This window comes from Monopterus albus, unplaced genomic scaffold (genome assembly GCF_001952655.1).
Source record: "Monopterus albus unplaced genomic scaffold, M_albus_1.0 scaffold34.1, whole genome shotgun sequence".
NCBI classification, from domain to species: Eukaryota; Metazoa; Chordata; class Actinopteri; order Synbranchiformes; family Synbranchidae; genus Monopterus; species Monopterus albus.
The window spans coordinates 3,403,323-3,415,226 of record NW_018127914.1 but is presented as its reverse complement, the minus strand read 5'-3'; the positions used below and the strand labels follow the sequence as shown (position 1 = coordinate 3,415,226).

The 11,904-nt window shown below is 40.2% G+C and overlaps 1 protein-coding gene across 1 annotated transcript; it reads left to right on the top strand.

The window, feature by feature from the left end:
* Positions 1-6: 6 nt before the first annotated feature.
* Positions 7-6,419, top strand: csnk2b (casein kinase 2, beta polypeptide). Its single transcript, XM_020597711.1, has 7 exons — positions 7-132; positions 1,334-1,415; positions 1,895-1,997; positions 2,622-2,737; positions 3,026-3,101; positions 3,581-3,770; positions 4,574-6,419. Exons 2-7 carry the CDS (start codon positions 1,344-1,346, stop codon positions 4,662-4,664), a joined length of 648 nt encoding a protein of 215 aa, XP_020453367.1. The 5' UTR covers positions 7-132; positions 1,334-1,343; the 3' UTR covers positions 4,665-6,419.
* The last annotated feature ends 5,485 nt before the right edge of the window (positions 6,420-11,904 follow it).

The window sequence follows — 11,904 nt, the reverse complement described above, 5'->3', positions numbered from 1 at the left end:
GAGACGCCGGAGGAAGAAGAATAACGTAAACGTCAGGTTGAACTGGGAGGTGGTGTCCATCTTATTTACACCGGGAAGAGTGCTAAATATTTGGTTTCTCGGATTTTTCAGGAGTTAAAAGTTGAAAGCCAGGTAAGTTGGTAGAATTCTTCACATATCTGTATTTTAACGTATAAACGCAGAAGAATTAGCTTTAGAAGTTGCAAATGTTTGTCAAGAGGCCCGTTTTCTAACGATGCGCCATATTGAATTTCATTTTGGGTCGCTAGCCTTAGCGAGCTAGCTTAACCCTGGCTGTAGGTTAACTGTTTGTCGTCGCGTATGATCACAATCACATTTAAGACTGGGTCCCCAGTTAACAAATGTTTTTTAACTGAGGTAAGACCACAATGTGTACTGCAACGGCACATTATTAAAGTGTTCGGAAGATAACGCTAGCAAGATAGTTAGGCTAATTATGTAGCCTACCCTTCATCAGTTTTGGGTTTCTTCAACAGACAAGTTACTCTGCTCATGACAGTGAAATGCAATTTCACAGTGTCGTTGTTGAAGAGCATTGAAAAAATACCGATAAAGAATATAACCAGTAGAAGGAATACCTTTTGCACTAAGATATAACGTTATTTGGAGAGTAGTTTCAGTGTTTGGCATTCCTCACAGTTGGCATCTATCATCATCATCATCAAGTTTAATGTGTGTGTATAAAGGAAGAAAACAAAAACATTTACTCTATGAATACTCATTTACAAAGTATTTTGGAGAAAATTAAACATAGTTCCATCAGACTGTTTAGTTTTTTATTTGGTAACTATATTTCAAGTCCAGATTTTATCAATCTTCTACCCATCAGTTAAACTACTTATTCCTGCGTCTGTTGGCCTGAACTTTACCATAGACTGTCACGTCTGTGATATTTGTCTTAAGGTATGGCCTGTGTCTATTCATATTTCTTTTACTTGTTCATTTGCATCTTGTACTTTTACTTTTGATTAAGAAATTTTATTAAATGGATTCAGCTCGGTTTTAGTTATATTGCTCTTCACAAACAACACAGTTTATCCAAAGTGCTTCACAGCACACAGAGGCTGGATCCCTCTTCCAGGACAAGCAGACAGACAGGAAATTGGTGTCAGGTGTACAGACTATATCTGTGTAAAGTATTTACAGTGTGGACATTTAGAATGATTTAAAAAAAATGTATATTGTGATCTATTGTATATGGAGAACACTGAACCTTGGATGTGTGATTGTAGTGACCATGCCACCAAATGTGTGACACATTGTTGATTAATTTCTGGATCATATCTGAAGGTTTCCATCTCTTGTTTTGTAGGTCCTCAGAGATGAGCAGTTCAGAAGAAGTGTCATGGATCTCCTGGTTTTGTGGGCTAAGGGGGAATGAATTTTTCTGTGAGGTCAGTTTCTTTATTCTCTGTCTGATTTGTCAGTGTGTATTAATTGTTGCCATCCAACTAGTGACATCAAAATAAAGATACAATAAAATCTGTTTTGTCAAGCAAAAAAAAAAAAAAAGCTTCAAATCCATGTTCACATTTCTCACTTATCTTTAAATTTAAATTTAACTTTTTCTTTTGTTAATGTTCTCATCTTCTATATTATGTCCTTTGTCCTGTAAATGTGTTATTTCATGTTGCAATTAAAACAAAAACTTTACACATTCATCCACATCTAGCCCTGTTCCAGGATTGTATACTATTATACTTTCTTTAAATGTGGGCATGTCTGTTGCAGATCCACTCACAAAACTTATGGGAAAAATCTTGATAGTTTGAGATCACCGGTAAAACTTCTAAATGTTCTGTAAGCTGGGAGAAAATAACATCAAGCTGTTTTAAAGTTTCACAAACAAGATTTTTGGCTTCTCCAATGACAGGTAGATGAAGACTACATCCAGGACAAGTTCAACTTGACAGGCCTCAATGAGCAGGTTCCCCACTATCGCCAGGCCCTAGACATGATCCTGGATCTTGAACCAGGTCTGTATATTATGGTCACACTTCCGTATTCTCAAACACTGCCCCTTTAAACCATTTTGAAACCATGAACAATGAGACTAAAGGTTTATCTGCATCTTTATTTATTAGCTGAGATGTGAAACCCAGATGAAGCGGTAGGATTAAAGAGCTGGACATGTTTCATGACTGGTACATGCGCTGCACTTGGAATCTTTCATCTTCAGCACTGTCGCATGTCGTCTAAAAAAAGACAAATGAGAATGAACATTTGTTTAAGGCTGTTGAGGCTCCTCAGCCAGTGGATGGGTGATTACACATAACGTAACAGCCAGCTTGCTAATACAGGTCTTCCACTCTAAGACATTATACATTTTCACTGGATCTTAGAAGCACTAGTTCAACTACTTTTCAGACTCTTTTGAAATGTTTGTTGTCTTTGTTTTTTGCCATTTCAAACACCGATTGATGAAGCGCCTGTAGAAACCTATTGTATTTCTATTCTTCTTTTAAGAAAAGGAAAAACTCTGTAACAAGAGCTACCTCTCAGTCCTTTTGAAAATGTTTCCTGGAACAGCTTTTCATCTTTTTTTACTATCAAATGTAATGTGGACAGAAACAGTGCCTTTTGTTCTCTTCTGTCTTTAGATGAGGAGCTGGAGGACAATCCCAATCAGAGTGACCTGATTGAGCAGGCAGCTGAGATGCTGTACGGCCTCATCCACGCACGCTACATCCTTACTAACCGAGGCATCGCACAGATGGTAGGCGCCAGCTACATCAGCAAAATCCACCACTCCTCTCTCCATTAGGGAAGATGCTTTTTCCATTTCTTTTTTTTTTTTGGACTTTCTTTCTGCTACTGACATATATTCAGTGAAAGGGATGATAATGGTTGACTTTTGAGGGTTGTATACCAGAGCAATTCTCTGTCAGTCAAAGTTTGGGCAGGTCAGTACTTCTAAAGTGGCATTTACACTGGACACAAGGGGCTAAAAGTGGCCATGTCATAATGTTGTTACTACCCTTTTATTCTCATTTCTCTCTTGCAGTTGGAGAAATATCAGCAGGGAGACTTTGGCTATTGCCCCCGTGTCTATTGTGAGAATCAGTCTATGCTCCCTATTGGTGAGTATTAAAATTTTGTGGTTTATATGGCCATAATAAACACTCTGTCACCATAGATGTCCTAATCCTTTGCATGGTTTCTGCATTCACCATGGTAATGAACACAACATTAATTTGTTTGGCAAATTTTGTTATTTTTTCCAGGCACTTTGAGATATGGCCCTCTTTTTTTGTTACTTTTATCAGTCCATTGAGGGCACATAGGCTTTCTTTCTGTAGTTTTTTTTTTTTTTTTTTTTTTTTTTTTTTTTGAGTCAACAGATCTGTCTGTGAAACCTTGGACTGCTGAAAATCATAACAACTTGTTTCTATCAAGGTTACATGGGCATGATGTGAAAATGTCGGACAGAAACTAAGATCTATTTGTACCATACTAGTAAGGTCAGGGCTGTCTCTGTCTTAGATACAGTAGAAAAATTTTAAGTTCGTATCTAAGCCAGTTTCTTCCCTCCTCTGCTTCCACTCTTCCTCCTCCTCAGGCCTGTCAGACATCCCTGGAGAGGCCATGGTGAAGCTGTACTGCCCTAAATGCATGGATGTCTACACACCTAAGTCATCCAGGCACCACCACACAGATGGAGCTTATTTTGGCACTGGCTTCCCCCACATGCTCTTCATGGTTCACCCTGAGTACAGGCCCAAGAGGCCCGCCAACCAGTTTGTGCCAAGGTTAGTATGGCAAGTTGAGCTGAAAGAAGTGCTCCTGTTGGCTAGTACTATGTTGCACTGTAGCAGTATTATACATACCTGCAGCGTTTGCTGTTGTATGCACATGGAAGGGAATATTATTGTGTATAAATTGCAGTGATAGTGTTGAATAACCTTGTCAAAGGAGCATGCTTCAGTTATTTGTTCTCACCATAGAATTAGACTGTGTATATATACATATCATTAGCAGGGAGTCCATCAGTCAAACATTCTTACACATACTGAGTTTGAGCTTTTAAGCTACATTAAGATTGAAGATTTATTCACTTGGTCTTTTTTCTCAACTTGTTACCTTACTAACAAGTGACAAAAAGGTCATTGATCTCAGGTTTTTCTGGGCAACTGCTTTCTCTAATTTATCCAGGTTTTTAATCCTCACTTTGTCATGAAGGTGTTTATAAGTGACAACTCAACGTTACCTTGGGCATATGGGGTAAATTCTCTCTCAGAATGGATTTTATACTTCTGTTTATTTAAGTCCTATTTTCTGTATTTGTTGACTAAGACAGTTTCTTGATCTCTGCATCCAATTTGTTTGCAGTAGAGTCATCACTTTGCAGAAAATGTCAGCTGAGGGACAGCCATTGCTGCTCACTCCCTGAAAGCAAATACATGATTGATCTCAGTGTAAACAACCTAATTAAATTTGCTGTACATGCCCCTGATTTTCTGTCATGTCAGTATTTATACTCCAGACTTCTGTCGCCACTGTTGTTAAGCAACATAAACGGTGTCCAAAGGTGTTTGCATTCTTTTTCTTACAGGCTGTATGGATTCAAGATCCACCCCATGGCTTACCAGCTGCAGCTGCAAGCCGCCTCCAGCTTCAAGAGCCCGGTTAAGGCCATCCGCTAGCATCCATGACTGAGGAGGGGGAGAAAGATTTGTTGAGAGAGAGAGAGAGAGAAAGTAGAAATTTGGGGCGGGGGTCACCTGCATTTTACAAAGCCTATCAGATGCTCCCTCCTCACCCTGAAGACTATGATTTTTGGTTTAGGGCAAATGAAAACAAAGTGTAAAGATTTGAGTGTGAGTGAGACATAAAAATGCACAGCCATGATCTTAATCACACATACCTAAAAAATACATAAATGCATCCACATGTGGGATTCCATGCACGTACCTTACTAAACTCATCAGTGCCAAAAACAGGAGGTGAAGAGAGAAGACACTGAACAATACAGGAGCTCCATGTTGCTGCCACTGTGCACTCACATTACCCTGGTGACAAAAGTATGTGGTCATTGGGTGACGTGAATGGGTTTTTAAGTACATGCTTTTTAGACAAAAAGCTGAGAAAGGTGCAGTGGCCGAGTCAGTTTTCACCTCTGGCTCTGCGTTGTTCTGCATTTGGCACGGTTTGGTAAAGGGTGGTGGTTAATCCTCTTTTCCCCCATCAGCCCCCACTGCATGTACACTCAGGCTGGCACTTGCAGGGACAATTTGGATGGAGGTGACGTGTGTTTTTCTGTATCACCTGTCTGTAGGAATTGGTTTTTCTTTTATTTTGTTGCCTAAAGTGTTCTGTTAAATTTCTTAGGATACAGAGAAAACACCCAGATTGTTTTTCTTGTTTTAACATGATTTACTGAATTGTTCAGACAGTTGTAATTATCCTGTGTCGTTTCTCCACCTGTCTGTGCCAGACATGTTTCTATTGGTACCTAACTAAGTGAGAAAATAAGCCCATACACCAGCAGCCACAGCTGCATATTGTCACCCCCTCCCTTGTAGCTTCACCTTCCTAAAGAGATAGTTTGGCATTTTGGGAAACATGTTTGTTCCCTGTCTGACAGCGGATCTGTACAAATTTATCTTTTACAGATTAAACAGACAAGATATAATGTGTTAGTAGTGAATATGTTGACAGGAGCTAAAGTTGGTCTTCATATTTCATTAATTTGTGCAAAATCTGAAGAGTAAAATGCCAGAGCTGTTTGAGGGAGAGGGTTTGTGCCTGTTGGCAGGAGTCCAAGCCAGGAATCAGTCCGCCACAGACCCCACCACATCCATCCCATTATTTTTGTTACTTTGTTTTTTAGCAATTTTATACAGATTAGACCAACAGGATATACACCTTTGGAAGCTTTAATTGGGCTGGTTATGTGGTTTTTGTTATCAAGCTAGACTAGCTCCTGTTTCTAGTTTATTTTTGTTTTGTTTTGTTGCTGGAACAGATATGATTGTGGCATCAGTTTCCACATCTAACTCTGTGCTGGAAAGCAAATCTTTCCCAAATGTCAAACTATTCCTGTGAAGATTGAGGAGGAGAGTCAGAGACAGAGGAATTTAGACTGAATCCTTCAGCTCACTCCACCACTGCACTACTGGTGTCTCTGCAGCACATTCTGATTATTTATGTTCAGGTTTAGGGACAGACCACCAGCCACTAGGTTTTGTTTTTGATAGAGTAGGGCACATACTCGGGTGCCCTCCCATTCACTTCCTCTCCTTTTTTACTTTTTTTTTTAATTTTTATTTCCTGATACAAGTTAAAAAGTATTTATGTGTTCAGATTTTATCTAATATTGTCTGTTGTCTTTCTCCAACTGTGGAAGGGTGAGCAAGCAGGATTCAAAATTCTCAATAAACATATATTTTGTTTTCATACTCTTTTTCTTTAATTTTCTTTCAAACTGCAGTTCTGCACTCCTGCCACATTGTGGCAGTAGCTCCATTTTCTCATGATTTAGTCCGCAAAGATCAACCGCAAAACACAAAACTATACCTGCATTCTGTGTGTGTGTGTGTGTGTGTGTGTGTGTGCGTGCGTGCATGCGTGAGAGAGAGAGAGAGAGAGAGAGCTTGAGGGAAGATCTGACTGGGTATGATGGTTGTCTCGCCTCTGGGCATGGTTCCACTGACACATTTTCACATGAGACAAACAGTATTGGTGAGCAAACACAAAAACAATTGAAGTGCATTCAGAAAATCGCAAGATCTCTGCCATGCTTTTGCAATCACATTTAACTTTTCGGTGTCCTTTGGCCTTTTGATATATTAAAGTCAGCATAGAAATTAGAAACAAATACATCTTGAACTTGAACATTCTTGGCCCATGCCCATCTCTAGAAACACCATGAGACATGAACAGCAGCAGACGTCTGAGTATGGCTTCTTTATGTATGATTCATACAAACAGTTTTTCCCCTTTGTACAGTAGCTGTGTTTGGCAGGGCTGACTCGTCTTCATGTGGCCATGCCTGTAAGATTTTCCAGAGGGAGAAGAAGGGGAGGCGATTCCTTCCTGACTCAGGATAACCTCAAACCACAGCTCAGGATCTGCCCTTCTTCCTTCATCTTATTTTAACTTGGTGAAGAGGAATCCTCCATTCTTATAGTTGGTGAGTGCATCCTGAAGTCTGGACTTTGCAGAGGCACAGATTCATCTTCCTGTAATGGTCAGTTGGCTGACAAAAGGTGTCTGTGTGTTGGACTGAAAACAAAACCTCGAAGATGGCAAGAAAGTGGCTCAGAGACTTAAAACATTGTCCGTTCAGCAGCTTGTACAGCAGATATGTGAAATGTTGATGCTTTGCCACAACCAGAGGCAACATTGCACCGTTTCCTTTCTGAAATTTTTTTCTTGTGATGCATCACCATAACAAATAAGACTATTAAGGACTTAATGCAGCCACAGAAGTGAATTCCATATGCAAAAGCGCAGGACATGATGGGAAACCTTTAATGTCAGAAGAGAGGCCTCTGCAGTGATCTTAATTATACAAATACAAAATACTTTGCTTCAAGGCGTATTTAAGACTGTACGTATGTTGTAATGACATTAATGATTTCCAGATGATGAATACTATGGATTTTGGAGATGCTCTGACTTTTATCTTGGTGCCACTCTGAGGTTGGAATGTGATTTCCAGTGCCTTGTCTTGGCAGCATTGGTTGCAATGCCGTGAAATTTAGTGCAGACATTTGTTTATAGGCATTATACTGTATGTTTGAATGTTTGCCTAGTTAGAGTCCTCTCTGTTCTTTGCCTCAGTTTGGATTTTCCTGTTGACTTAGTTGTCACTGGAATAAGGATTTGTTTGGCTGGTTTCTCCCACGCACCCTCTCTCCAAGTGACAGCAGCTGAGAAACACCAAGGATCTGTGGGCAAAACAATAGAGGCATTTCACCGGGCCCAAACAGCCTCCCTCTCAGCAAAATATTTCAAAAGATGACTGATACCATTTCATAACGTTCTGTGTGTTCTTCCTGTTATAGGCAACTGTGGCTCAGGAGGTAGAGGTGGAGGTCATCTCCAACCTGGAAGGCTGGAGGTTTGAGTCCAACGTGTCTCTGGGGAAGACACTGAACCCCAAGTTGCACCCACAGCAGCACCCTGTGGGGACAGCGTCGTCATTGGTGTGTGTGAGTTGGCGCTGCCTTGGTTCTGTCTCTGTACTAGAGACAGATTCCTTGTGTGTAGAACATACGTGGCCAAATAAAGTCATTATCATCATATCATTACACAGGGCCCTATCTCGCAACAGGCACACTGCGTGCGGAACGGGTAGTGCGTCTCTGTTTCCCAGTTTCCTACCCGACAATTTAATGACGTGCATCACGCTGCCTTTTCACCACGCAGCAGCCTGCCAACTTCCTTTATGGCAGGTGTGTCCGGATGAGAATAGGATGTGTTCAGGTACGTTTTGGCCGCGTCGGTAATATGAGGGCACACCAAGTAAGTGACTGACTGACCAGCAAAAACCAGGTCTGCGGTCAACAGTCAAATCATCATCCTAGATAATGGACGCTTTGACCTTGTTGTGATGCACGCCTGTCTAGGTGCATGCACAATGCTCGTGCACGGTGCTTGTTATACCTCGGGTCGCGCTGCGCAGGACATGCAAAACTTAAAAAATAAAAATGACACCGTGTTCAATGAGTATTGTGCACATCAATATACATATAACAGATACAATTTTGATTAGTGATCATATTTGGAGGATTGGCTTATGACCAACAAGACATTAATGTGGCTAATTAGTTTGACCAGTGGTTCTCTTAGCGCTGGTATATAAACAAATATGTCAAACTACATTTTTCAGTGGAAAATCTTACTGAGATCCGACCTGGCAAGTCCGCCAGTAGGCTAGCAATCCGCCATGGTCTGTTAAAGGGGGTGTGAGGTTACACACTGACTGGATATTTGCATGTTACGCCTAAAACACACTCTTGTTTTAATGAGGAGATCAAGTGTAGCCCTGTGTTTGATGAACCGTTTGTCCTAGTTGTCAAATTGCCGAAATGAACATGGACACACCCAAACATCATTTGTGCCAATACATCTCGATCAGACACCCTGGATCCTCAAAACAGGGCCCACAGACAAATTCTGGGCAAGACCAGACTTGATTGTGGGAAAATTAACTCACCTACAATCTCTGAATGAAATGAAGTCCGGTAACATTTCATCACTGTCATCTGTGGAGCTCAGAACAGGTGGAAGAACCTACAGAAACCTTCCTTTCTCACTTTTTGATCTTGACAACACAAGCATCTGTTTTAAACATTTGCCTCAGCATTTAGAATTAACATTAGTGACAAAGTCTGTCATTTCTAAAGGCTAAAAGCTCAGTAAACACATCACTGTCAACCATTTTCTAAACTATTTTATACAGTCAAAACAATATCTATTTGTCAGTCAAATGTATGTGTGTGTGTGCGCAGCATACACCTGCAATAATTAGTCAGAGTCAGTGCAAACAGAACACAGCATTGACATATTGTGACCTTTTCATATGATTTGGTGAACTGTAACAGTTGCTCATTTACACACCCACCACTTCCAGAGCATCATTATCATCCACTCTCTCTCTTTTGGGTGTTATTGGTCTCTACTGACTCCTGAGAGAAACATCTGGCTCTTTAGCTGCTGAAAACTCCACAGTGTTCACTGTATCAACAAATACAAGGAAAATACTAAAAGCAAAAGTCCTCGTTCAGACCTTTTGGCTTCAGCTTTGTTTAGCTGAAGAAAAATCTGTAAATCACCATCAGTTTAAAAACAAGTATTAGTTCCCTCACACAGGTAACACTAGATGCATCATGCTCTCTGGATGTTGCAGACTTTATAAATGTGTTGTGTTATTAAAAAGTTGTCGGGTGGAGTATAATGTCACTGAATATGAAGAGTTTGCACAAGAGGTGATTTATGCATAAGCCAGGATCCCTTACAACATGCCTTACTGTGTGTTTTGTTGACGCTGTTGTACCAAAAATAGGCCTCTGAACAGTTGAGATCTGTCCCCAGAGGGGAAACATTCTTTTGTTCAACATTTTTGTATTTTATGAAACAAAAAATAGAGCGTATGACAAAGCAGTCTACTGTGTCCCGGTAAACTTAATTTCCCAAATAAATCCAGTCCTTTAAAAGTGAGTTTAAGCTTTGAAATGTCACTTTTTGTTTATAGCCTTCTTTGACTTGTCTTGTTGCTAGGAGGTTTTAGGTCAAGCTTAATCCATGAGAAAACAAGTGTGGTGTGTAACGCCACCAGGAAAACAAACAAATTATTTTATCTACGTATGTGTCAACACCCTTTTCCCAAAACCAACATCTCTAATCCATTGACTTTTCAATAAAAGGTTCTCTGTTCGTTCACAAACTTGAAACGAGCCTGATGTTTGGATGATGTGACGTCTATAAAATGTCCGTATGTAAAATGTCAACTTTCACTCACAGTAAAGCATCAATGTTTTTCTTGCTTTTATATGTACTCGTGGATATTTATTCTTTGGTGTGATTTGCAGTGAGATAACATAAGGTGCATGGTTTGTGCCTGTCTTCTTCCATATTATTCCTTCTAATGGTGTGTTTTGTAAATTGACATCTCAGGTGGGACAGTCTGTCCACAGGACAACTATTAGTCATGTACTCCACAAATCTGGCTTTTATGGAAGAGTGGTAAGAAGAAAGCCATAGTTGAAAAAAAGCAATAAGAAGTCCCATTTGCAGTTTGCTACAAGCCACGTAGGGGACACAGCAAACGTGGAAGAAGGTGCTCTGGTCAGATGAGACCTAAATTGAACTTTTTAGGTCTACATGAAAAACGCTATGTGTGATGGAAACCTAACACTGCACATCAACCTGAACACACCATCCCCACCATGAAACATGGTGGTGGCAGCATCATGCTGTGGGGGTGCTTTTCTTCAGCAGGGACAGGGAAGCTGGTCAGAGGTGATGAAAAGATGGATGGAGCTAAACACAGGGCAATCCTGGAAGAAAACCTGTTGGAAGTTGCAAATACTTGGGACTGGAGCAGAGGTTCACCTTCCAGCAGGACAATGACCCTAAACATACAGTCAGAGCTACAATGGAATGGTTTAGATCAAAGCATATTCATTTGTTAGAATGGCCCAGTCAAAGCCCAGACCTAAATCCTATTGAGAATCTGTGGCAAGACTTGAAATTTGCTGTTCACAGATGCTCTCCATGCAATCTGACTGAACTGGAGCTACAGGTACAGTGCCTTGCGAAAGTATTCGGCCCCCTTGAACTTTGCGACCTTTTGCCACATTTCAGGCTTCAAACATAAAGATATAAAACTGTAATTTTTTGTGAAGAATCAACAACAAGTGGGACACAATCATGAAGTGGAACGAAATTTATTGGATATGTCAAACTTTTTTAACAAATAAAAAACTGAAAAATTGGGCGTGCAAAATTATTCAAATCCACATAAGGGATGACGGCAACATTCATAGATCCTGGAATGCACAATGAGGGGCAATGTTCATTCCTATTACAGAGGCCCACTGAAATTTTTTTGAGGAAAAGCTGTGTTAGACTGCATATTGTTTATAGTAAAGTATTTTTATATACAAATATAAAAATGAAAATGTTTCTGGAGTGGGACTTTAATTAATTATAGAAGTTGTGCAGAAGCTGCCCATAGCTCTACACAGTGATCCATGTGTGTACTGTATGTGTTTCTATGCTGCTCCAAATGAGTCTGTTCTGGTTCAACTTGTCTTATTAAATGAGCTTAAAAATAAAGTGACACCTTAGTTATAAAACACTGAGCAGGCTGTAACACACAAGAGTGTGTATTTTTGTGTGAATGCATGATTGATGGAGGCGGAACCCCAGGTT